The sequence below is a fragment of the Euphorbia lathyris genome, chromosome 10 (assembly GCF_963576675.1).
Source record: "Euphorbia lathyris chromosome 10, ddEupLath1.1, whole genome shotgun sequence".
Taxonomy (NCBI): domain Eukaryota; kingdom Viridiplantae; phylum Streptophyta; class Magnoliopsida; order Malpighiales; family Euphorbiaceae; genus Euphorbia; species Euphorbia lathyris.
This window is the reverse complement of record NC_088919.1, coordinates 8,339,285-8,367,037: the sequence shown is the minus strand read 5'-3', so window position 1 is coordinate 8,367,037 and position 27,753 is coordinate 8,339,285. Positions and strand designations below refer to the sequence as shown.

The window sequence follows — 27,753 nt, the reverse complement described above, 5'->3', positions numbered from 1 at the left end:
GGGAGAAAGAGGAATCGAATGGTTGACGACGTTTTTCAACAAAATTTGGAGAAACAATAAGATGTCATCAGATTGGAGGAAAAGTACCTTAATCCCTTTGTATAAGAACAAAGGAGATGTCCAAGATTGTGCCAACTATCGGAGAATCAAATTAATGAGTCACACTATGAAACTTTGGGAGCGAGTGATCGAACAAAGGCTAAGGAGGACGGTGAAGATCTCGGAAAACCATTTTGGCTTTATGCCGGGAAGATCAACTATGGAAGCCATCCATCTAATGAGACAATTAATGGAGCACTATCGAAATAAGAAGAAAGACTTGCATATGGTTTTCATTGACTTGGAGAAAGCATATGATAAGGTACTAAGGGAAGTACTTTGGTGGGCCTTGATAAGGAAAGGCATTTCGCGGAAATATATTGACATCATAAAGGACATGTATGAGGGAGTATGCACGAGTGTACGTACTAGTGTTGGGAAGACTGAAGAGTTTCCTATTACGATTGGAGTGCATCAAGGTTCCGCACTAAGCCCATTTCTTTTTGCCATCGTTATGGACGAACTAACAAATTCACTTCAAGATGGTATACCATGGTGCATGCTGTTTGCAGATGATATTGTGTTGGTTGATGAGACGAAAGAAGGAGTGGAGAGGAAGTTGGAACTATGGAGACAAACCCTAGAATCTAGAGGCTTTAAGTTGAGTTGAAGTAAGACAGAATATTTGGAGTGTAAGTTTAGCGGCCGTAGGAGTAGGGAGGCAGGGACAATCACCCTAGATGGGAGAGTTGTTCAGGCCTCGGATTACTTCCGGTATTTAGGATCTATTATCCAAACGGATGGAGAAGTAGATGGAGATGTTGCTCATAGGATTAAAGCTGGTTGGGCGAAGTGGAAGAGTGCTACGGGTTTCCTTTGTGATCCCGGCATGCCTAATAGATTGAAGGAAAAATTCTACCGAACGGCAATTAGACCAGCATTGTTATATGGTACGGAGTGTTGGACAGTGAAACACTGCCACATCCATAAGATGTCGGTGGCGGAGATGCGTATGTTGAGATGGATGTGTGGTCATACGAGAAAGGACCGGGTGCGTAATGAAATAATTAGGACAAAAGTAGGGGTCACATCTATTGAGAATAAAATGAGAGAAAACCGACTAAGGTGGTTTGGCCATGTGAGACGTAGAGCGCTTGATGCGCCGGTTAGGAGAACCGAAGAGTGGCAAATGGATGTAGTGGTGAGGGGTAGGGGAAGACCTAAGCAAACTTGGAGGAAGGTGATCGAGAGTGATATGAGTTTACTGAGAATTGAGGAAAATATGGTAGTGGATAGGACGGAGTGGAGGGAGCGAATCTGTGTCGCTGACACGACTTGATTTTCACGGTTTTATATGATGGTTCATGTTAGCCGACCCCGAATCATTTCGGGACTAAGGCTTTGTTGTTGTTGTTGTTGTTGTTGTTGTTGTTGATGTTATTGTTTTTTTTATTTGATTTGTAATGTCATTAATTATGTTTTATGTAATGTTATGTATTTAAATTAAGTTGTTTTATGATTTTTATAATATATTTAGTATTGAGGTAATTATTTTGTTGAATAAATATTGTGTTGGGTAAAAATTATTATGTTGAGTAAATATTATTAATTATATATTAATTAAGTAAATGTATAGTGTCCTACAAAAATTGAAAGTAAGAGAGTAGTACAATAGTATGTTATTTGTATGAGTTATTTTTGTATATTTGGCAAGTGAGGTAACCTCCACTGTACATGCTTAATACCCTTCCATCATCTTCTTGTCTTTTTGACTTCTCTCATTATTAAAAACATTATTTTCTCTCTCTTTCATTTATTGTTTCTAAACTTCTCTCTTTAAACCAACTAACCAAATTCAAGAAAATAATAATAATAATAATGAATTCTACTTGCAGATGAAAGTTAGTAAATAATATATTGGCATTAATAAACAAAATGACCACATGAAGATGGTAAGCTAATAAACAAACTTGGCCATTCTATGATGGCTTTGATACAAAAATGTTGAAGTTTGCAAAATGATTTCCGTTCGTATACCCTTTTAAGAACAAGGTGTGGTTATACATAGAAACAAAACAAAAAAAAAGAAAAAGAATGTGGAAGTAGAAGTAGAATAATAAAAAGAATTAATGTACCAAATGATTTCACAACAAAAAAATATTTATGTTTGCTGGATTGGAGTGTGAGCATGCATTCTTAATCTGTAAATCAATGGCGAGGCTTATGCAGACGTGGCCGGTTGCAGAAGACCCGTCCATTCGCCCTCACGAATGTTGCGATTCCAACAGCAAGGCTTGTCCACATTATTGAGAAGAATAAGTGCTTCATATCATATCGAACTGCATACAAAGTCGATAAACGTTACACCAGAAGAAAAAAAAACGGCTGAGAACTGCAATTTCTGACACGATAACACAATTTACAGTTAAAAAAACAACTTTCATTATGATTTTCACTGTAATTGCATTTATATTATACATATAATCGTTTGGAGTATATAGATAATATAGCACGATTATGACACGGCACTTCCTTGCAAATTTACAGTAAAAAATGACAAGTTTGATACGATTTTCATTTTTATTGCATTTATATCAGATATAATCGTGCATATAGTAATATAGCACAATTACGACACTACACTTCCTTGGAAACCAAGATCTGCAGATGATAGTATAAGAAGCATATTCAACTTCATAGATCAATAAAATCAAGTGACAATTTTAGCTTTTATTGCCTAACAATCAATTCAATCCGCGTCACCATTCAGTTTGGACCAATTTAGTCCAACTCGTGAGTCGAATAAAGTACTCGTGAGTGCTTTTCGGGTGTTAGAATCAGGGGAAGTTTTTGTATTGTCAATAAATAACTGAGTCAATGTGTATCTATCTGCTAAAACCAAAACAATGAACATCCAACACAGATTGCTTCTAACAAGTTAAATTACATGGGATGATGAGATTTAGTAAACATGGTTACTGGAATTGCAAGATATCAGAGCGGACTCACCTTGTCGAAGTGAAATCATGGCAAAAAAGAATCCAATCAAGACCAGAGATAAAGCCAGTGGAAAAGACTGCAAAACGAATTTCCGGTTAGAGGTGGAGGCACATGAGCAAAAACTGTTGCTGAAAACCAAATTCATTATCATGGAAAATATAATGTTCTTAGACCAATATGCTTGACAATGAGATTAATTTAGCACGACGGATTTGATATTTGAATATGTTCCGTGTTGTAACCTTTATTAACACGGAGAATGAAAATCCGAAGGAGCACAAAATCTGTTGCTAAATTAAATGCTTATTTCAATTGTACTCACAGCTATGCTCTCAATGCCACTGCTTGTTTGTGACGGAGGGCTCATATCTCGGCTAACAGAAACGATGTAGTGTCCATGTAACAGATCAATTGCGTCCTTCATATACCGAAAATGAACAAAATGGGTCAGTTAGTATTTAGCATGTCATGTAAGGTCTTTTATAACACAAATAAATAAATGATAATCCAACCAAACCGAATTCATTAAACACATAAGCTCATTGAAGTTTTAATAAATGATTGTAGCCCAACTCGCAAGCAGCAGAGTTTAACTTCGTCATAGTTCATCACACAAACACACAAATGTTGCCAATTTATAATTTGATTTGAAGAAAAAAAACTAACCTGTTTTTTACCATCAGAGAAGTTATTAAAATAGTAACGAGCAAGGGCGTTCCAGCCGTCTTTAGCAATTCCTTGGGCTGTCCGCTTGCCACATCTGAAATTCAACCGAAGTTTAAATATGCAGTCACCAAAGCCAATAGACAAGACATAATAACAACTATTGCAGATATTGAAGTAGCTTTTTGACCCGAAGAATTCAAAGAGAAAATAGACAATTACAAGCAACAACCTTTTTTTTGTTTAATATTGTGCTAAGATGCTTCATCTAATCGATACTTTAGCACATTATAACGTTCATATGGCACATTATAAACTAAATGATCTGTCAATGGGAGCAAAAAAATTTGCATCTTTCAGTTTTTTCTCTAAAGTCAACAGCAATTTCTTAACATGGAAATGAGTCTAAGAAGAAGAGATGACTTAAACTATAATGTACAAATTACCACGGAAGTAGTTCAAATTATTACATAAATTACCATGAGCAACCCATCTATACCAACACACCATAGTTATAAAAGGCGCTAGGGGTCCTGGAGCCTTGGCGCATGGCGCACGGGATGGCCCACACCATAAAATTATAAAACTATAAAACTAACATAAGAATGCAATGAATACTAAATCATAACAGTATTCTTGAGCATGAATAAATTTTAAAATGCAAAATAAACCCCATGTTAGAAAACTAAAGTTGAATACTAAATCCTAAGTTCTACTCCTGATCAAAACTCTCCAAATTCATCACTCCTGTTGAATGCGAATTCACCTTGGCTGCTTTGTTTCTGTTTGAATTCCTTTAATGTGTTTTGTTCTACTGAACTTCTTCCTCTTATAATAAGACTCCAAACGTATAATCTCTCTCTTCCTTTTTAATATTTGTTTTTTTTCTCATTTGGGACCCTTCAGAACACTTGTTCCAGATATATAACTGTCAAAAAAACCATAAAACTGCCTGTAACTGCCCTATGTCACCAAGACGCACCTGCCCCTTGGCGCGTCATGGCGCTAAGGCCTGCGCCTGGTACGCGCCTTTAATAACTATGCAACAAACATAAGGTCTCCAAAAGGCTGCCAACAGGAAAGTGGAAAAGATCAAGTAAATTTTCTCAAGGAACTCAATCATGTAATTTGTCTTCTAAGTTCACCGAACATGAAAATGATGCAGTTTATCAGCAGCCACAGACACATACACAGATGATGTCGTCAAGAAAAGCATTAAAAACTCCTACTTCGATATAAATCATGAAAGTTATAAAAAATGATCTCCAACTTCTAGATCTTTCAAGAGATTGATGATTGAAAAAGTGGGATCCACATCGTCAGCCAGACTTAGTCCAGATTAAAGTTTGGTTGTATTTGTAGCATTTTTTTAATAAGAATTTGGATTTTTACACTTTTTTTAGGGAGTTTCTTATTAGTTTTTCGTGTTCTATTTCATATTACACTGCTCCCACTCAAGGATTAATAATCCAAATGGAGGACTTTTGTCTTTCAAATAAACTCTAAGTCGACCTCCTAATCCTAATTCCAAGCTTTCAATTACCATAACTGAACCCCTAAGACCGATCAATTTCGTGAGCTGTCACCACACAAAAATACTAATTGAGAGAAGCCAATAGATATTATCATAATTTAAAAAAAGATAACCATATTAGACCAATCTCTAGCTTTAGACGCGCACATACATACACAAAAAAGCCTGACCAACTAGCATTCATGCTCTACCACGCATCGATAAAAAAAAATACTTGAAATAAACATGCATCTACGCATTTGCAAACCTCATTTCAGGATAAACTCGGGAGCTATTTGCAGCTGGTTTTGAACAAATATGGTAAAGGAATGCATTAGAATCGCGGACAAGTACCTGACAAAATCCCCTTTTAAAGCAGGAGTTCCAGAATATTGTATGCTTATGTCATCCCCGTGATTAGCCCACACTGAAGATAAAAGAATAGTAGAAAAGAATCTGAATATCAAAATTTTGTACAATCATGCTAACAATAGTAGGCATATATGGAATTTTACTATTCTCGGAACAACTAGACAACATGAATTAACTCACATATCTTAAAGCCGTCATCAAAATTTGGATGTGAGCAAATAGTTTCTTCTGCTCCAAAAACACCAAGCCTTCTAAGTTGGAGTTCCAACATTCTTCTACCAATCATGCTCTGTGACCAAAAATTAAAATACATTTTACGAACCACATATGCCAGTGAAGAGAAAAAGAACAAGAGAACGAGTAATCATAACAAGAAACAATTTTCCACAACAACACACAAGACTAAAGGAGTTAAAAGGAAATAAAAGTTAAACAAAGCTATTCGTTTTGGCAGGTTAATCAGTTTGGTATGTTTGGAAAAAGGAAAAAACACTTTCATCAATGACAATATTCTTAACTTTTCAAGTTACAATTTCCACATTGTCATATGTAATTCCTTTGCAAAAAGAAAACCAGAGTTAATAAATATATTGATCGAGATATCTCAAAAAAAAAATGTCACACAATCATACATATGTCAGAAGACAGAAATAGGCACTTCCAACGAAATTGTGATCTCTTGCTTATAAGCACTCAAATTAATTGACATATACAAACATATACACGCCCAGCATCACATAATGCCAGAGAATCAGACTTCTAAGAGCATCTCCAATGCAAACAACCTCAAAAGTTGCCAAAACTAACACATCATCCTAAAATATATTATTTTATTTTCTCTTTCATCCACATCACTTTTGGCAACTTTTTTTTAAGAAAATAGTCCAATGCTAAGCAACTCTAAAAGTTACCACTATAGTCCCACAAATCATTATTTTATGTATAATAAGTATAAATATTATTATAAAAATGCGCCTAAGGGGTGCCAAAAAGTGGCAACATCGCAACCCTTATTACTCCAATGGAAATGCACTCTTCCAAACACCCTCCACCTCATAAGTACCCTTTCAAGCACCCTCCACGGGAGATGCTCTAATTTGCAAAAATCCAGAAGGGCAGTATGTGTAAGTGGAAAAGGTATACCTGAGTGACATTCGTACGGTCCAAGCAATCAATACAGTTGGTCCTCACGACCCCACTTTGGTCTTTCATTTTCTCACCCTTTTCGTTCAACAAAAGGTACCTATGAATACAAAAACAGATATCAAAACATTGAAGCCAAAGTAACCTATATATATATATATATATATATATATATATTCACTGTAAAATTTAAGGCTAACATCTGTTGAACCTAAGAAAGCCATACCCGCATTTCTCAAGGAAATCCACAATTTGTTCATACAGGATAGAAAGGCGCTCAAAGTGAATATGTCCACAGATTTGATGAAAATCGAAGTGCAAATATCTGCAAAATTCAGTGGCTCTTTAGCATTAAATGAGAAAACATTTTAAAAACCAAAATAAGAAATTAGAATATGGGAGAAGGTTCTACCTTACATCATCACTGGCAATATTCTGCATCACTTCGGCAAATTTTGCACTTAAATGTCCTTCACCACCATGCTGAAAAGTGAGAAAACAAAGCAATATAAGCCCAAAATAGCAACCCAAATCATAGTTGTCAAATCGGGATTCGACTCGTGAATTGAAATCCTCATTTTGTGAATCGAACTGAATCATAAGATTCGGTTCAAATTCATGATATCATTAAAATAAAATAAGTAAAGAAACTTGAAAGCAATGAATAAATTATGTCAATGTTTGTTTATCTTTTCTAATTCCTATAGTTTCTTATTTTAGTTTTTACTTTCTTTCCTTTTACACCCTAGCCGACCCACTTTCTGTCTCCTCAAATTCAACCCTTAATTTCTCCATTAATTTCTGCTTTCCATTCAAGAAATATGGTTTCCTTTTTAGTCTAGTTTTTCTTAATTTCTGCTTTCCATTTCTGTAACAAGTGAATTTCTCCTTTCCTTTGTCTTCACAGCAACGATGAATTTGTGGACAGCAAACGATAATGAGCCTGTTAGAAAGACTAAATCAACTCCAATCTCGCTGATTTCTGGCCTCGCCGCAGTTTGGGGGTCAGAGTATTTTGGGCGGAGGGCTGCTTGAGATCACCTCCAGACCACCACTCTGCCTCTGCCACTTATCATGAGCCATGACCAAGACTCAGCCGACTTGGCTGAATCGCCCCATTCGCCTGATTCAGGACCGATTTGAAACCTAGCTGACTCGACTGGACTCGCGACTCATACAAGCTTGATAACAGTGGTCCAAATATATATGTGCCTTGTCTCATATACAGAGCCCCACATGCATGAGTATGGAAAAATACAAGTATGAGTAGGATGCTCACAACTTACAAGCTTATATGAGTCTGTTTATCTACTTTAATGATATAAAAAAAGTAAAACCGACTTGAGCAATGGAGTATATAAGAATGAACATCCAAAATGAAGTGATGACATAATCATATAATTAAGCAGATAAAATCTCTTAATTCTCAATGTACGAAGAGATAATGCTAAACGCACCTTGTTGACAAGATCAACTGCAATGACACTTCCATACTTTTTTCTCAAATCCAGAAAGTGCCGCTCCGCTACTTTAGGCTGAAAAAAATGGTAAAGAAAAGCAGTCAATTCAACGAACAATGACTAAACAATGTGCAATCAAATAAAAGTCTAGAGAAACAAATAACACTCACAGCATCCTCAGGTCTGACAATCTCAAACTTTGGCTTATATGTCAAATCGACAATCTGCTCCCAAACAAATGGCATTGACCCTCGAACCTAAAAAGGATCAAAAGAAGAAATGATGCAAGACTATTGTGAGTCCATGAGTCTCAACAATAAATAACTTGAGGCTCTAAAGTATATCACGATTGAACTATCTAATCCTAAAACAGATAGCAAACATTTTGATACTGCCTTATTCAATTTATTGATGGTACTAATCATAGTTGTCAAATTGAGATTCGACTCGTGAATCAAAATTCTCATTTTGTGAATCATGACTAGTGAGGTTTAAATTCATAATATTATAAAAAATAAAATATTACTATGTTGAACTCAAAATATTATCAAATATTAGTCTAGAAATGCAATTTTCATGTCAAAAAAGAAATCATATCTACCAAACTAATTCACAAATTGGACTTTGTTTAATAATTTAGTGGAAATGGAGTGTTTGAGTTCCTGACTCTGTTTTTTTTTTTGTTTTCAACTTGATAATGATGGAATGGAACTAGTTTAAGTTGATAACTTGATAAATAACAATCTGACTAGAGTAGAGTGAGTTTAGTAGTTAGTGTTATTGAAGTTTTTGATAAACTATGATGAAGATTCGGCTCGAAATAGAGCTGAATCGAATTTAATAGTATGATTCAGATCGCGAATCATAAGGTTCTGTTATAATTTAGATTCGCCTTATAGATTCTGCTCGAAATAGAGCTGTACCATTCTAACAACAGTTATCACGATTGAACTATCTAATCCTGAAACAGATAGCAAGCATTTCAATAATGCCTTATTCAATCTATTGATGATATCTATTTTTCAAAAACGGGTACTTCAGAATATTTAGGCAAACATTTCTCTTTTATTTCTACGTTTAGCAATATCCATTCCTGTCCAGAATTCTTTTAAATTGTCAAAGCTCATAGGATACAGTGATTCCGGGCTCAATTTCAATAACGTATACAGAAACACAATCTAATGCATTAACCATTACCTGGACAAAGGAAGCTATATATCCATTCATCTGTACAATTTGCTCACTTTCCACAAAATTGGCAACATAACCATCAGCATCAGCTCCTCTCCTCCACATGCGAGTGCCTTCCGGGAGATGCAAATTCTCATTATATTGTTTAAAGAAAAAACTAGTAGATATATCAGCTTAGCTGCTACTACCAAAACATTTGAAATCAATTGTTTCATCATGCTTCCTTCAGAATCCACTAGGACATAACGTTAATAATTGAGCAATTCATATGTAATCAAAAGCAAAATAAATCCCTTTCACTAGGACACACAATTGTGAACTGAAAAAAGAAAAAAGAAAAAGTCCAAGGAGGATTAAATGAATGTCGTGTTACCATTTCGCCTTGTGCATCTCCTAGCAATCAGAGTAACCTCAATTATATCTTTCCCAATGGCAGCTTGGAAGTTGTGGAAGCCTAAGCATCAGTTAAGGATGAACTTAAATGGAAAGACACCTATGTTGCACGGAAACTCTTCTTCACTAGCGTTTCCACGTTTCGTGTCCGTTACTTTTCAGTTTCCATTACCGTTTCCTGGCTAAATTTTCTTAGAAATAACTTTTCCCGGTGTCAACCGAAACATTTTCTGTTTCTGTTCCCGTGCAACATTGAAAGACACTAATACATTGGCAGTGTGAAATTCATAGCTAAAATGAGCTTGTTTTAATTTCAAACATTTAAAAAAATAAAAGAAATTGATAAGGATACTCCCTTGGATAACAGGAAGCAGATATGGATCGAGCTGCAGATAAGATATCCAACAAATAATTAGAACTTTTTAGCTACAAAATACCCGAACCATAAAATAACAAATATCACCAAAGGAACTCCACCTTGTTATCTATAAGCAATTCCAACATATAATTGTTCCAAAGAAACCTGGGTTCTGCCTGTAACAAAAGTTCGGTGACATAAGCAAAACGTTAAATCTCTTTGAAATTTAGCCAAAGCGTACATTGAAAATATTTAAAGAACATGACATAAGAGACTATATGTGCAAGTAATAGAGTTATTAAATGAAGGGACACGAAAAAGGTTCATTTTTCCGTTTTCGCTATGAAACCAGAAATTAATGCAATAATTTAAATTTAAAGAGTTACCTGTCTCCAAAGAGGAAGTAATTTAGATTCATCACCCAGATCATGCAATCGCTGAGCACTGTATCCGTTGAAAAAAAAATCAAAAGATCAAAAATAGAATAAGTTTGCACAATTGTAAGCAGTCTCACCTTCAAGATAACATTGAAAAACATCGATAAATAAAATTAGCGGAACGTAATTTGAGCATATGTCCAAGATAAAACAGGCATCTTTTTCCTAATTTAAATGAAACTACAGCAGCCAGCTTTAAATGTGCTTCCACAAAGATGAACCATGTATTATGTAGTAAGCTTTGTCTGTTAAACGCTTATAATTACCTTATATGCCTGATAGTTACCTCTGTTTATGCAACCACATATCAACCCGGGTCAAAGTAATCTGAAGGAAGGTATGATTCTCACTAATCTTTCAATCAGCAAACTGCTATAAGTTTCCGTATTTTTGTTCTTATAAGTAATTAAGAAATAAACGTCTTTCGTCTAGCCAAAACATGCTTACAACAAAATTTTCCTTCTACTATAATTTTTCTTTGTTTACTAGTTTTTGAGAACAAAGAAGAAAAGAGAAAGAATGCAATAGGTATATGATCATCTAAGAACGTTCTTAAGGTTTGCCACAACAATTTAAAACAAAATGGAGATCTTACACAAATCTAGATAGATGAAAATGAACAACGCAGATCGATTTTTCACCTGAGTGTTAAATTGGTGTCATATGAGAAATACAGACCCGAAGTCCGCTCTGCAACATTAAGCAGCCCAGAAAATTCAGTCTCCACCTTTTTCTGCCAAATAATCAGTGCAAAGATCGCAGTCGAAATCATTCACTATTCGCATAACCAGAAAAGAGTACATACTAATAAGGCAACAGCTGTACCTGGCCTGCTGGAGAATCTTTCACAGAATGGTCACAAGGCAAAATCTTCAATGCTGTGACCTTGAAGATAGGATGTCCCAAGTACGATCCAACACATTCGCGTTCGGTTATAACTATTAAGTATGATCCTAAAGCATAATAGAATCACAATAATAGGTAAGATCAGGGGAACTACAAATTCAGAGCCAAAAAGAAAAACAAAACATAGTGTTCCACACCATTTCCTAGAATAGAGTAAATGAAAAATCAAAAAACACAAACTTCGATTGTAAATTGGGAATTTATGCGTTCTCTTTACGGTAGTTTGTCCAATTAACAGTTTTAAGATAGGATGTCCCAAGTACGATCCAACACATTCAAGTTCCGCTATAACTATTAAGTATGCTCCTAAAGCATAATAGAATCATTATAATGTCAGAGGTAAGATCAGGGGAACTATAAATTCAGAAGCCAAAAAGAAAAACAAAACATAGTGTTAGTAAATGAAAATCTAAAGCACATACTTTGATAGTAAATTGGGAATTTTATGCATTCTCTTTATGGTAGTTCGGCCAATTAATAGTTTTAAGCTATGTTACATGTACACTCCTCTATAGCGGCTTTTCGGAGTTTCGTGTCCGTATTGGTACTTTACGAAGGTTATGTTTTTGGAAATAACTTTTCCGGTGTCCGTGTCCGTACACCGAAATCCTCGAGCTTCATTTCCTACCTAATTTTTCTTAGAAATAACATTTCCCGGTATCCGTTTCCATTTCATTTCCGGTTTCCATTACCTTTCTTAGCTAATTTTTCTTAGAAATAACATTTCCCAGTATCCATTTCCGTTTCATTTCCAGTTTACATTACCTTTCCTAGCTAATTTTTCTTAGAAATAACATTTCCCGGTATCCTTTTCATTTCCAGTTTCCATTACTGTTTCCTATTCCGGTATCTGTTTCGGTTTCATTTCCCATTTCCATTTCCGTGCAACATAGAACATTTTTAAGCATTAAGGAACAGATTTAATCTAATCAAAAAGTAGTTTTACCTGCCACTAGTTTAAGCATACCCACAACGCCGAAAATAGTCTTAATTTTAGGAACTCGAAGAGAGCTGCTCTCTGGAACTCCATCTATCATCAAAATCACAATTAACTTAATAACAACAACAATTAAATATATAGAAATCGATCAAATTAGAAAAAGGTATAGAAGAGAATCGAAAAACAGAGAAATACGAACCAGAAAGCTTCATGGAACCATCAATCCGACTTACAGACAAAGGAGAACCAGAAGATCCATCAGTAGGTTCAATTACATACTCATCTGGCAATTCCCACAATCGCATACGTGTATATAACTTCTGCCCCGATTCTGCCCTCTCCATCATTATTAACGCAAAACAACCTAAAAGAGAAAACCTCAAAATTCAATCCAATTACAGGATCAATTGAAGAGAAAAGAGAGAGCAGTGAATTGTATTAACCTTAACGCAAGAGATCAGAAACAAGTGGAAAGGTATGAGATCGGATCGAAGTAGTGAAAGGAAGTGTATATAAGTTTAGCTCTGGAAATAGTGAGAAAAATAACGAAACTTTTCAAAAATTTGGTATTAGTTTCTGTAGAAAAGAAGTAAAAAAGTTAAACTGATTTGGGCTTGAAGATAGGCGAGGGAAGATGCGTGAAATTCGGAGCTCTGAAATGGTGGTCCGTAAGAGGTAACCATTAACGAATCTCCACAGCTTTCCTTTTCTTGACATGGTCAAATTCCAATAATTTTGGTATTCAATCTCCACCGTTGGATCTGATGAGATACAGGTTTTTTTCTATTTTCATTTTTAAATTAACTCCCGCTTTAAATAAATGAATTTCACCTGATAAAAAAACAAATGGATTTCATAATTTTTTTTTTATGGAAAATAAAATCAGTTTATAATTTTATTGAATTCATTTCCAATTTTTTATGCTCGAAGTGCAATAATGAGTTAATAATTATATGAAGTGGCCATTTATGTTTATAGGAGGCAATTTATAAGTTTATATACAGCTACCTTTAATGAAATTTAATAAGGGTAAATTACATCCATGACCATTGAACTTCGCTTTTTTAACGGTATGGTTCAAAACTTGATATTTCAATTTTACGCTTTTTAATATACGTAGTCACTCAATGTTTCGAAATGACCATTGACGGTCTTAAAACGACTGTTCAGTGGCCATACTATTAAAATAAGCAAAGTTCAGTGGTCATGGGTATAATTTACCAAATTTAATTAGTATTGAATAAAAACTTTAATATATGTAATGTGCACATATAAACGTACACTATGTTAAGGAATTAAGAGTCTATTTTAATTTTTATAAAAAAAAAAAGTCTATTTTAATTTGGTTCATTGTTGATGTTGTTGACACCGAAATACTTTTATATGCTATTAAATCGTTATATTATCTGGTGGTCCATTCTAGAAATAGAAAAGTGATTAGTTACTATATTACCGTCCGGTAAACCATCAACCTTTTACTTAACATGACTATGCACTTGCAGTTGGCACTTGGAACCATATTTTTTTTGCCACATTCTTTACAAAATGAATGACTATTTCATCAGATTAAAGACATTCAAAAGGCAAGTAGAAGCTTGGTATGATGACATGATCTCGGGTATCCAAACCAAACTTTAGGATGAGCTCATCACAGTTCTTAGTCGAGAAGAGTTATTATGGTTTCAAAAGTCAAGAAAAACTTGGATTACTCAAAGGGACTGCAATTCCAGATTTTTCCATCATTCTACTCTTATCCCTAGACAAAATAACATACTAGAATCCATGAAAAATGAGAAAGGTCAATAGGCTTTCATAGAGGAGGATATTAAAGCCATGGTTGTCCAGTTATATAGCTCTCTTCCCACTCTTATTGGCCCGAATCAAGGCAGTTTTATTCTAGGTAGGTAGATGGTTGATAGTATTATTATTGCTCAAAAAATAGTTCATTCCGTGCAGATTAAAAAAGGAAAATGGGAATTATTGCCTTGCAACTTGATCTTGAAAAGGCATATGACCGATTGGACTGGAACTTTATTTCTAAAACCCTTTATCTAACGGGATTTTCTCCCAATTGGTCTAAAGTGATTCTTTTTTACTGCTCGATTGTCTCTATTGTGTTGATCAATGGTAGCTATGTTTGACTCACGTGAAGGTGAACTTATATCACTTTTATATTTTTGTGTTTGTCATGGAGCATCTAGCTAACCTTATTCACGATTCTATTAACAATGGCAAACTTCGACCAGTTAAAATTGTGAGACATTTTCTCATATCTTCTTTGCAGATGATGTTATGCTTTTCTTAAATGGGGGACGAGGATAAACTTGGTATAATCATGGATATTCTAAACGTGTTCTGCACAGCCTCAGGATATAATTTAAACTTTCATAATTCTAGAATGTATTGTTCTAAGAACATGGCGGGCCCTTATATAACCGGCTCAATAATCATTGTGGTATTCCTCTATCTTAGCCTTTAGGGCTTTATTTTGGGGTTCTAATGTTTAGTAGTAGGGTGACTAAGGCCTTTTTCAAGAAAACCATTGACTCGGTTTAGTCTCGTTTTCTCTTTGAAGGTTCACTCTCTCAGTCTAGCGAGTCGAATGGCGCAATTAGTCATTAGTGTTGCCCCTAATCATATAATGCAATGTAACCTTCTGGCTAGTTCGGTGTATAAATAGATTGATAGGTTGAACCGTCATTTTCTTTGGAGTGGGAAAGACGGAGGAACGAAAATTTCACCTCATACCTAGGGATAATATTTGTAAGCCTAAAATCCATGGTGGATCTGGTATTCGAAAATCTATGGACAATAACAAGGCGATTCTAATGAAACTTATTTGGAGAATGTGGAAGGATCCTACAACGCTTTGGGTAACGCTGCTTCATGGGAAATATAAGAAGGATGAGGCGTTTAGAGGTACCTAAGGTCGTGTGAAATGTTATTCTTATCTTTAGAAAAGCTTTCATAATACTTTTTAGGAATTTTGTAAAGGTGTTTTGTGTGACATGGGGAATGGTAAAGTTGTTAAGGTTTGGACAGATAAATGGTTTAATGGCTCTGCCTTAATTAAGGTCGCTGTCCGTCCCCTACCTCCTTCCGTTTTGGGTCTCACTGTAGAAGATTATATGATTCTGATGGTAATTCGAGATGGCCTTTGATTGGGCATTATCTCAATAACCAGTGGCTTCTCCGTTTTCAAACAATTCATATAAATGTTTAAAAAACCGGATTAGAAATCGAATTGGATTGACAATTGGATCAGGAGTCAATTGGTTCAACCCGAATCACACAGGTTCACGATTGGACCTCTTGTTTCCGGTTCAATATGGTTTGTTGTAAGTGCATCAAACTAGTTTGCCTCAGACCAAAAACCTGACCGGTTCTCGGTTTGACCAGTTGAACCAGTCGGTTTTGTCCGAATTTATAACATTGATTCATATTAGTATGGAGGATGAAAATTTAGGCAAGAGGTGTTTGGGCTTCACTAAAAAATGGGGACTTCAATTGTACATCTGCCTATAAACTCGTTTGTGGCTTTGATGACTCTACTGTTGATCCTATTTGGCGAAAATTATGGGCTATTCAAGCTCCTCACGATCTTTGTAGTTTCGCTTGGCTGTACGCTAATCACAAGCTCCTCACGAATAATGAACATTTTCGCCACCACATTACCCAGAGCTCGGTTTGGACTCTTCGCTAAAATAGACAGTCATGTCCTTAGAGATTGTCATGGTTCTATTGCAAATTGCAATTTGGAAAACGTATATTCCAACTGATAAGCACAATTTTTTATTTTCCTATCCAGAAGCGAATCGATTTTTTTAGTGTTTATTTGTGCTAAAGGTTAGGGATGATTGTCATCTTAAATTCATGGCTACATGTTGACTCAGCAGGAGATGGAAATTCAAACCATTCTAAGATTTATAATTAATAAAATAAAGGGTTAATTACAAATAACTACCATGTGGTTTGGCCGATTTGCGATGTGGTACCTGTGGTATTTTTTTTTGCAAACACAACCCTATGGTTGCAAAAATTTACATGTTTTTTTTACTTTGCCAAATTTGACCGATGACGACTTCGAAATGAAAATTTTCAAGAGTTAAACGATATTTTAAGCAACTTTAATTCTTCAACTTTTTAGGTTTGAGGTCATTTAGGTGTTGTTTTTTTTATGAGAGAGAAAGAAAATGTTTAGAGAGAGAAAACTTCAAAAATGATGATTTTGAAAAATTAAGAATATGGTTCCATAGTAAATCTGATATCAAATAAGTTTAATTCTTGAAAATTTTCATTTTGAGATGGTTATCGGTCAAATTTGGCAATGTAAAAAAACATATAAAATTTTGCAACCATAGGATTGCCTTTGTAAAAAAACATACCACAGGTACCACATTGCAAATCGACCAAACCACAGGGTAGTTATTTGTAATTAACCCTAAAATAAATTTTAGATCTAACGATGAATGATAAAATTCATTTAATCATTTAGGATCCAAATAAACACTACTAAATTAATTTAATATTTATACTCGAACCAAATTTCAATAATTAAAACATATTATAGCAACAGACTCTTCAATTAATCATTAATCATCAATATATATGTGGCAAAAATGGAATGTTTTTTTTTCTAATTTAATTACATAATTACTATATAATAAGGAACAGTATGAGATGGGTTTTTGAGTATATTATATGATACAATAATATAATATATAGTTGAGAAAATCAAATCACATGGTGGGCCTCATGTTGAGGTGAGAAGCTATTTTCTGGCCCAGAGACTTGTCAGCCTGTACCCACATAAATAAATAGGCATATCACAAATATTAACATACAAACAAATGCAAAAATTACCATATTTACCCCTATGATTACTAGAAATATACAAAATAACCTAATTTTATTCCGATAATTAGGGATGGCAACATGTATGCTATCCGCGGCTACCCGGCACTACCCGATCCTAATGTGATAACTTGTACCCTATATAAAAGGGTATGGAACAGGTATAAACTCAACAAAATTACCCGTGACGAGTATTGAACGATTATAGGAATACCCCTTCGGGTATCCGTTACCCAGTACCAACCATTGATTTTTACCACTAATCCAATTTTTATTTATTAAGATTGATTTAGAAATTTTTTAATTTGGAATATTTAGTAATGAAAAAATAAACGAGTAAGAATTTGAATTATCCACAAATACCATACCCATTACTATAACAGAACTTCTAGCTCAATTTTATCCTTGTGATACAAATAGTAGTTCAAATTTTACCATTTTCTAAGTAAATATCAATAGTTAAGATTTAATTGCTAAATTTTAGAAATTAATTAATTATTTATTGAATAATTAAATTTTAATACTATCAATTTATAATTAACGGTTGAAATGTATTTTATCACCTCGAACTGAATAGTCAAATTTCAATAAAAAAATGAGAAAACATTAACAAACACAATACCTGAGACCAGTACGAGATCCAAATACTTCGGATTTCGTAGGTAATTCTTGGGTCAGATAACGCTTCAACCCACCGTCTAATAAACCGCTCTTTCCTGAACAATAATATTTATAAAATATTAATATTAGACCCTGTTTGATAACTCAATTAATCGCTCAATTAATCATTTAAATTAAAATTTTAAGCTCGTGTAGTTAATAGTGGTTATTTTTCAATCACTTAGATTATTCAATTAAGTTAAAAATCACATATTCTAAAAATATTTACCTTAAATTTTAAGTTAAACATTATGAACTAATTTTTTATATAAAAAAATATTTTATATTTAGTACCGGTTTTTAGCATTTTAATACTTTTAGTATTTTTATATTTTCACAATTGGACACGACATCAAACCAGATTTATAATTGGGACATGAATCACTTGGTTCAACTAAATAACTCGAGTTGGTCATACCGAATGACGTAATAAATAACTTATATATCTTTATATAACTTAAAATTATTAGAAATTGAATTTGTTTTTTTCAATTGTAACCTAATAAGCTCTATGGATTCATCACCACCATGTTAGATTAACTAAGAGATCTTAGATTAGTTTAAAATTAAAACGGAACCTATGCAATTAATAGTAGAAATTCTAAAATAAAAAAAAATTGAAAGCTAATAAGTAATGCATGCACCGGGGATAAAGATTCCCCGAGAGGATGAAAATCTTAGATAATCAAAACCTTGGAAATCTTAAAAAAGTAAAGAAATTAAAAAGTTAAACGGGGATGGGGATTTCCCGCGGGGATGAGGATTTCTCGCGGGGCGGGGATGGTAACCAAAAAATTCCCCATATGTTATTCAGGGCGGGGAATCCCCGATAGACTAGTGGTCGGGGATGGTTAATGCAATCCCCGCCCCGACCCGCCCCGTTTACAGCCCTACATGTTTCAGTCTGATTCCGCATCAAATTATTAGTATTTCAAAGCTAAACTTATTCTTATTTAGATAAAAAAAACTCAACAAATTATGAAAGTAAGGAGACTTAAAGATCCAAAGTTTTCCTGCATTTTATTTACGTTTTTATTACTACTAGTTCTTTAAAATAAAAAACTGGAGTCATTCCAGTGGGACTACTGGCCTCGAGTTGATCCTAATTCTTACCGGGCCGTCGAAGATTAACAAACTCAGCATGACCTAGATTAGAGATTTAACCGATTCCCAGTTCAACTGGCTGATTCTTGGTCCAACAGGTTGGAACCGGCCGGTCCGGTCCGGATTTGACAACATTGGTCATATTAATGTGCAAGCAATCAAGTAGATGAAAAACAAAGTATGTAAGTACCTGTCTGGGCAAAAAGAACGGTATCTTTCTCCAGGCTGCTTAAAGTTATTCTCCTTTGAAATGATAGTCTGATGATAATAATAATAAAAAACAAGTTAAAAAAAACAAAATTACAAATAAATTTAAAATATATTTAATAACAATAATTGAAAATACAACCAAACAATAAAAAAAATCAAAGAAAGAAAAAAAAAATATAAAAGTGGTCAGGCCCGGGTTAGGCTTTTGAAGCAAATTCTAAGCGCAATTCATTGATTTTATGTGTTGATTTGTTCAACTCGGATCAAATATCAAATAAATATGTTCAAACCTAACCCATAAAGATCGGGTCGATGAATCTATAAACAGGTCTAGTAAAATGGTCTAAAAGAAGTGACCAATGTCATTACACGTGTCAAATTACGACAAACGTGATCTTGAACTAATTTGATAAAAAAAAATGGTATGTCGGAGATCGAATTTTCATTTAATTTATTTTAAACATAGTTCATTAATGCTTGTCAAGTTGAAAGAACAATTTGATTCTCTATCCCTGAATAAGAGTAGAAACGAACCTTTTCGCGCTTCCCGGTACAAATAGTTGGAGGAATCGGGTACTTCTCAGCATGACGAACCTGATCATACCTTGAAGGGAAGTAATTGACCTGAAATAAGTATGAACATACATCATAAAAAAAAAATGCACAATGCCAGAGCGAAAACTAAATACTCGGGGGTCCATCGATAAATCTCATTTTCGTTATTTCTATGGACCATTAAGGGCAGCCCGGTGCACTACGCGTCCCTGTTAAGCGAGGGTCCGGGAAGGGGTCCCACCACAAGGGTGTACTGGGGGCAAGCCTTCCCCTGCCAATTATTTTTGACAAGAGGCTGCTCCTAAGACTCAAACTCGTGACCTCTCGGTCACACGACAACAACGTTGCGCCAAAGCTGCCAATTATTTCTATGGACCATTCCGTTGATAAATCTAATCTTCGTTATTTTCCCGGAAACGGGGTCGACAGAGCCTCAGTAACCTCTGTAGTTCCACACATACACATGTTTTATGAGAGGAATTAAGAAAGAGAGATTATTACCTCTTCATCTCTGTGCATAAAATTCATGAAACCTTCATGGTGATTGTTGTGATGAGCACATTTCGGAGCATTTACTGGAAGCTGCAAGTAATTCGGTCCAAGCCGATGCCTTTGCGTATCAGAATACGAGAAAATCCTCGTCTGAAGCAACTTATCATCCGAATAATACACACCGGGCACCACAATAGACGGGCAAAACGCAATCTGTTCATTCTCTGCAAAGAAATTATCAATGTTCTTGTTCAAAACCAAACGACCAACAGGAATCATTGGAAATATATCTTCAGGCCAAGTCTTCGTAACATCGAGCGGATCAAAATCGAACTTGTCTTCCTCTGCCGGATCAATTATTTGAATGAAAAGCTTCCATTCTGGATAATTTCCAGCTGCAATTGAATCATAAAGATCCTGAGTAGCATGACTGTGGTTTGCTCCACCAATTTTTATGGCTTCTTCTTCTAATAAACTCTTAACTCCACAAGTTGGTTTCCAATGGAATTTCACATAGTGTGCTTTTCCTGCCTTGTTGATCAAAGTATAGGTGTTAACACCAGAGCCGTCCATATGCCTGTAACACGATAATAGGATTTATAAAAACAATTCAACTGATATGATATGTTTAACAAGTTATGATACGATAATTCGAATAAACACATCTATATGTATTTAGAGGTGACAATTATGTACACAATCCAATAACGACACGAATACAATGCAAATTAAGTGGATTCGGGTTTTATTAAATAAGTAATTTGGATTCACACGAAATTAATATGTAAGTTTTTAGATTGAGTTGGGTTAATCTCTAACTCAAAAAAACACGAATATTTAAAAGTAGACCTAATACATGTTGACCCTTTTAAGTTGGCTATAAAAGCCGATGGGCCACTGAACTTTAAAAACGACAGATTAACTCATTAAAGTTGCTTAGAGTGACTATTGGTCCACTCAACTTGCTTACAATGGCCCATTGACACTCTAAACTTGATTAAAGTGAACACGCTTCAACTTGAAAGTTTGGACGGCAATATGCTTTTACGGACAAGTTTAAGGGGCTATGAATGTATTAAGCCTTATAAGCCATTAGGCTTAATACATCATTTGCCTTCTGAACTTGTCCAAAAAGCTTGATTGGCCCCATGAACTTTTAAAGTGTTCTAATAGTCCCTGAACTTGCATAAAATATTCAGTTAGCCCCCTGCACTTGCGTAAAATATAATCAATTGATCACTCGGTCGTAAAAAAGTAAGTTAAATGCGGAAGATGTATTCCACGCATCATAGAATGTTATTACATAATTAAAAAATAGATTAAAAAGGATGTTATTGTTTGCTCAACTATACAACTTGTTTTCTCTAATATTAGAATCGTATACTTCGATTTTGGTTGTTTTACTTTTTTTTAAGACTCGTGGAATACATCTTCCGCATTTAACTTACATTTTTACGACCGAATGATCAATTGATTACACTTTACGCAAGTTCAGGAGGCTAACTAAACATTTTATGCAAGTTCATGGGGCTATCGGAACACTTTGAAAGTTCAGGGGGCAATCAAACTTTTTAGACAAGTTTAAGGGGCAAATGATGTATTAAGCCTAAGTATTATTACACTCTTTCATGTTTTTACATATCACTTTAATTAATAAAATAATGAAATTACAACTATTTTAAATAATGAAATTACAACTATGAACATGACTCGTACTTCGTTATTTTTACATGTATTTCTTAATAGAGATAGATAATAAAGTCAAATTTGAATTGCAAACACATTACACAAACTCAACAAGATAGCAAGAAATTAAAGGTTTGTTTTAGGCCAAACTTTTGAATCGTCAAAGTTAGCCGGCTAACCCAAAAATAATATAAATATTTAGAAGTATTCCATACTATATCCTCCTAGAGTAAACTGCACCGATGGTCACTGAGTTCTAGATCAGTTTCTAAAAATTCATTGAATTTCACTTTGTTTTAATAAAATCATTTAACTTTCCTTTTATTGCGATAAAGTCATTACGTCCATTTCAGATAGAAAAAATTACTGCAATGACATGACAGCCAGGTTGGAAATGGTGGATTCTTACATATAACATAGCAGCCAAATGACAGCAAAAAGATATATTTTTTATTTGCTTAATTCAACTGCTTAGATTTATCAACTGGTAGCAATTTCTAATGTTTTTGTTTCTGTCGTGTGGCATACATGTGGTTGCCATATTACACGGAAAAGTAGATTCTTTCCAATGTGGTTGTTACGTCACAATTAAAATGGCCCAGTTTGGTAAAGAGCGTTTTGGGATAAAAAGAGCGGTTTTGACCAACTTTAGCGGTTTGACCACTGAAACCGCTGATTGGAGTGTTTGGTGGAGAGAGGTTTGGGAGAGAGTTTTGGGATGAAAACGCTAATTTAGAAAAAGCTCCTTTTAGGAGCTTTTTCAAAAAGCGTTTTGCAATATTAAAATTAATGGACTTCTTTAACCCTAATTATTTTATGTATATTTTTATGTATTAAAAAAAGAAATGTCCTTATTCGTCTTTTTGCACAAACCGTTATTATCAATCAGCTAATTACCAAACAGGTCTACACAAACAGCTAGTCAAATCAGCTAATGTAATCAGCTAACAGCTAATTCCCAAACAGGGCCAATGACTTTTTCTAATGTGAATTGGTTGGAATGACTTTATTAAACTAAAAATGAAAATTCAATTACTCTAAAAAAAAAGGTGTCCCGGTGCATTAAGCGTCCCTGCTAAGCGAGGGTCCGAGGAAGGGTCCCACCATAAGGGTGTACTGGCAACAAGACTTCCCCTGCCAATTTTTTTGATAAGAGGTTGCTCCTAAGACTCAAACCCGTGACCTCTCATTCACACGACAACAACATTTACTGTTGCGCCAAAATGAAATTCAATTCAATTACTCTATTGAAACAAAATGAAATTCAATTCAATAACCGTTTTACAAACCATTGATGCAATTTAGCGTATCCTGTTATGATATTTTTAAATGTTACTGTTAACTTAGATTCCATTACATTGACCTGCAACTATACGAAATTGATTGACTTGACACGATAATTGGTGCTACACGAACATAACATACCTGTAATCCTGTGGAACTCCGATATCGTCGAATAGAAAGGTGAACATGTGGAGGCTTTCAGGATGGTGAGAGAAGAAGTCAAGTATCCTCCAAGTTTCTTGAATGTGCGACTTTGGATTTGGTTTCAGAGCATGAACCATATCAGGAAACTTCATCCCATCACGAATGAAGAACACTGGAAAATTGTTTCCCACTAGATCGAAATTGCCCTGATCGATTCATAAACCAAAAACCAGCACAATTAATAGTTTAATTAATACTCTATTTACTTCAATCCATCAGTTTATTATAAGGACGAAATTGTAAATCGTAAATTGTAAAAAATACCTCTCTAGTGTAGAACTTGACAGCAAAACCTCTAGGGTCTCGGAGAGTTTCAGGGCTGCCGCGTTCATGAATAACAGTAGAAAATCTGACGATAACAGGAGTTTGCACACCAGGTGTTCGAAGAAAGTCCGCACAGGTGAGATGGCTTATATCATGTGTAACTTGGAAGAATCCTTTTGCACTCGCACCTCTCGCATGAACAACTCGCTCTGGAATTCTCTCTCTGTCGAAATTTGCTAGCTTCTCCACCAAATGATAATCCTCCAGCAGAATCGGCCCTAAATTCAATATGTAACAACATTAAACAATGTTTTTCTTTGGTGCCTGAATTTAGCGGGAAGGGTAATTTCTTCCAACATAAACTTTAAATATAACTTAGTATTTTCTTTATCAAATTAAGGGTTGTTTGGTTGGTGCTTTTTTATTTCAGGTTTGCCTTCTCACTTTGAAAATGAAAGTTTTAAGTGTTTGGTTAGACATTTCCGGTTTGACTTTTGTAGCTGAAAAACAGCTTTTCATAAAAGTATGGAGTTTCAGCTTTTTGGAAAAGTATATTTTTTCAAACCGTAAACAGCAAACCATAACAGGAAACAACAAGTAAAACAAACGGATCCTAAGTCACTGAATTTTAAAGGTCTTCTTGAATTGGTTGTTCAATTTCTTAATAAAATCATTCAACTTTGAATTTTATCTCAATAAAGTCTGTCCGGTGACATTAAGAAAAAAAAATAAATCCGAAAAAGTAATCTGACTGTCACATCAGTAGTAGTCAATTTCACCACTGGCCAACACGACACATGACTGCCACCAAGATAACATATGGATACCACCTAGTTGATCGAAATAACATATATCAACTAGGTGGCAGTCACGTGTCGTTTGGATCAGTTAGGCAGCATCACATGTCATTTCGATGAGTGATGAAAATTGACTACTGTTGATGTGGAAGTTACCAGAGTGATTTTATTAAGACAATTCAAAATTAAATGATTTATTAAGATATTTCCGTCTTTTTTGCAAAATATACTTAACATTGATTGCCCGGTAGAAGCTTATTAAATGCATTCTTTTCGAAAAAAGAAAAAAATATTGAAGTTGGATGACCATTTTAAAACAACCATAATTTAACCTAATCAATTAGTCACACGTTGAAAATATGACTAATAAGAAGGAAATGTTTAAAATAAATATGGTTTCATGTTTTGAAATTGAGGATTATATAATTTTTTTTCTTTATCTTGTTTGAAACTTTAGGATTAAATTTACATAATTCCATACGTTAAAGATAAATCTGCACTTCATTTAAAAATGTTAAATTTGGTCTTTATCCCTTTTGTTTCGACAAGTTATTAAACTTTCGTTCTTGAATAGCGATATGATAATCACGTTGGAAAGAACTTATATTTATATTTACATATAACATGACAATCGCATATATCTAAAAAATATATATATATATTGATTGTATGGCTCTTATGTTATACGTATGAGCCAATTATTTCCAAGTTCTAACATGATTGTCAGCTCACTATTCCAGTCATTTTTTCTATCAGAAATGGTTGGAATCATTGTATTACCATTAAATAAAAGGTCAATAACTTTATAAAAAAAATCAATCATTTTTTTTAAATTAAAATGCAATTGCTCACTTTCTCTACCTAGATAATTTATTTTGTTTAAAGATAAACACTATTATTTTGAAATTTATCCATTCAAGCATTATTTTCTCTTTTTTCCAAATCAATTAGAAAAGAGAAGATTGACAATTGACTAGAAAAAAAGTACCATAAATTCCTTTAACTTCAAAGAAAAGTTAAAAAAAAATATTTGTAAAAATAGTTTTCTTAGTTTAAAAGTTCGTAAAACCGAGTTCTGTATTTTGTGCACTTTACATACTCAGTCATTATATGAAAAATTATTTTCGTGACTATTTACCTCACAAAGGGAATTATTTAGAGTAATTAAAAAGACTGATTTTGCAAATTACTCAAAATACAAAATCCGACTTTGCAAATTAATTAAACCATAAGTAGGGGGGTTTTTTGTTACCTACTTTACACCTTCTGTTTGTCTTTTCACTTTAAAAGACAGAATTATAGGTGTTTAGTTAGACACTTCTTGTTTGCCTTTTTATAGCTGATAAGTAGTTTTTTTTTATATAAAAACAGAGAATCTCTACTTTTTTTAGAAAAACAATTTTTTCCAAAACCAAACAGGAAACCGTAACAAACCGTAACAGTAAACAGCAGTAGCCAAACGAGTCCGTATTGTTTAACCGAAAAATTGATTCATATATTCTTTAACCGCAGATTTCACAAAGCACAAAATTCATATTTGGAAAATTTTAACTACGAGAACTGTTTTTGCAAATCGGCCAAACGAAATGATTTATTTTTATATTTTTCTCTTAAAATTATAACATATATTTTAAAATTGTTACTTATATAAATAAATAATTAATTACCTCTTGCCCCAACAGTGAGGGAGGAGTTGTTGTTCCACACAGGAGCACCAGAACTTGTGGTAAAGAAGGCAGAATTGTAAGCACTTGATGGCCGAAACTGCACCAGAAAAACTTAATTAGAACAAATTTGTAAAACGGAAACGGAAACGGAAACCGAAACCGAAACGGACACGAAACATTGAAAACCGGTACCTTGTAAGGATCCATTTTGATTTAGTTCTTGGAAGAAGAAGAATGAGAAGGAAATAAAGTGAATAAGCTTAAGATGAAGGCCAAATCTTTGTTTATTGTTTATATTTAAACTCTGCTACTTTGTTTGTGAAGTTACCAGTTTGACCCTTCAAATATTTCTACAGTGTAAAAGGCTACGAGGGCTTTTTAGTCTTTTAATAAATAATTAAAAGCACATTCGTGTTTTTTTCATTTCTTCTCATTTTTTAAGGCTAAGAATATTTTTTGAAAGAAGGCTAAGAATATTATTTTTATAGTTAATTGTAATATTAATATTTTTTGGCTTAATACATTATTGGAGTCCTGAACTCTTCCAAAAAAAACTTGACTGACCTATGAACTTTCAAAGTATCCGAATAGTCTTCTGAACTTGCATAAAATGTTCAGTTAGCCCCCTGAATTTGTGTAAAATGTAATCAACCGATCATTCGGTCATAAAAAAAGTAAGTTAAATACGGAATATGTATTCCACGCATCTTAGAATTTTACTACATAATTCAAAAATAGATTAAAAAGGAAGTTATTACTTGCTCAACTAAAAAACTTGTATTCTCTAATATTAGAACCGCATACCCCGATTTTGGTCGTTTTACTTTTTTTAAGACTTGTGCAATACATCTTCCGCATTTAACTTACTTTTCTGCAACCGAGTGATCAATTTATTACATTTCATGCAAGTTCAGGAGGCTAATTGAATATTTTATGTAAGTTGAGATGACTATTGGGATACTTTGAAAGTTCAGGAAGCCAATCAAGCTTTTTAGACAAGTTTAGATGGGAATGATGTATTAAACCTATTTTTTTTAATATGAAATATAATGACCACCAAATATATATGTAATGCCACTTAAACTAAAATGTTATTTAATATATAGATTATAGTTGAGAAGTAATATACATTTTATTTTAGGCATTATAATGCCTAAAATATTCTACAGGCAACTTATTCCAAATAATTAACGTCTATATGTATAATATTTAAGATTGTAAAAAATATTAGGCGTTAATTGTAACGATTCGGTTTGGAGTGAGTAGCGTCGGAGTAGAATGTATATATATTTATTTATTTATATTATCAAGTATATTTTATAAAAACAAATAATTGCAAATATATTTTCTATGGGTAAACTACACCAATGGTACCTGAACTTTATATGGTTTACACTTTGGTACCTAAATTATATTTTGTCCTAAAAATATACCTGACGATGACTGGACAATTTAGTATATTTTTACCGGTTATGACCAGTCAACGCGAGTTTCACGAGTTAATTACATTAATGGTACCCGAACTTTATCATAATTCACACTTCGGTACCTGAATTTTATT

The 27,753-nt window shown here is 33.9% G+C and overlaps 2 protein-coding genes across 2 annotated transcripts; both read right to left on the bottom strand.

The window, feature by feature from the left end:
* Positions 1-1,997: 1,997 nt before the first annotated feature.
* Positions 1,998-13,102, bottom strand: LOC136208796 (phosphoinositide phosphatase SAC7-like). The gene is made up of 21 exons (XM_066000024.1): positions 12,859-13,102; positions 12,615-12,779; positions 12,422-12,505; positions 11,395-11,522; positions 11,211-11,302; positions 10,519-10,576; positions 10,252-10,308; positions 10,127-10,160; positions 9,755-9,835; positions 9,388-9,494; positions 8,361-8,447; positions 8,188-8,265; positions 7,143-7,213; positions 6,957-7,055; positions 6,731-6,830; positions 5,768-5,876; positions 5,570-5,642; positions 3,706-3,799; positions 3,362-3,457; positions 3,049-3,115; positions 1,998-2,378 (listed from the first exon to the last, which is right to left on the bottom strand). The coding sequence occupies exons 2-21, from the start codon at positions 12,760-12,762 to the stop codon at positions 2,248-2,250; spliced, it is 1,794 nt and encodes a 597-aa protein (XP_065856096.1). The 5' UTR covers positions 12,763-12,779; positions 12,859-13,102; the 3' UTR covers positions 1,998-2,247.
* Positions 13,103-16,995: 3,893 nt separating this feature from the next.
* LOC136208806 (catalase-2) lies at positions 16,996-26,540 on the bottom strand. The gene is made up of 9 exons (XM_066000049.1): positions 26,385-26,540; positions 26,193-26,289; positions 23,729-24,006; positions 23,402-23,610; positions 20,300-20,867; positions 19,778-19,867; positions 19,224-19,291; positions 17,892-17,985; positions 16,996-17,214 (listed from the first exon to the last, which is right to left on the bottom strand). Exons 1-9 carry the CDS (start codon positions 26,397-26,399, stop codon positions 17,155-17,157), a joined length of 1,479 nt encoding a protein of 492 aa, XP_065856121.1. The 5' UTR covers positions 26,400-26,540; the 3' UTR covers positions 16,996-17,154.
* Positions 26,541-27,753: the final 1,213 nt, after the last annotated feature.

Excerpts from the sequence above, each read along its gene's own strand:
- LOC136208796 (XM_066000024.1), bottom strand. The coding sequence starts at position 12,762 with ATGATGGAGAGGGCAGAATCGGGGCAGAAGTTATATACACGTATGCGA. Across the intron at positions 11,523-12,421 it reads TATGCTTAAACTAGTGGCAG|GATCATACTTAATAGTTATA; the intron begins GTAAAACTACTT and ends ATTATGCTTTAG. Across the intron at positions 2,379-3,048 it reads CATGATTTCACTTCGACAAG|TTCGATATGATATGAAGCAC; the intron begins GTGAGTCCGCTC and ends CTTTGTATGCAG.
- LOC136208806 (XM_066000049.1), bottom strand. Across the intron at positions 17,986-19,223 it reads CGTTCTTTTTGCCCAGACAG|GAAAGAGCGGTTTATTAGAC; the intron begins GTACTTACATAC and ends ATTATTGTTCAG. Across the intron at positions 17,215-17,891 it reads GGATCTCGTACTGGTCTCAG|GCTGACAAGTCTCTGGGCCA; the intron begins GTATTGTGTTTG and ends ATGTGGGTACAG.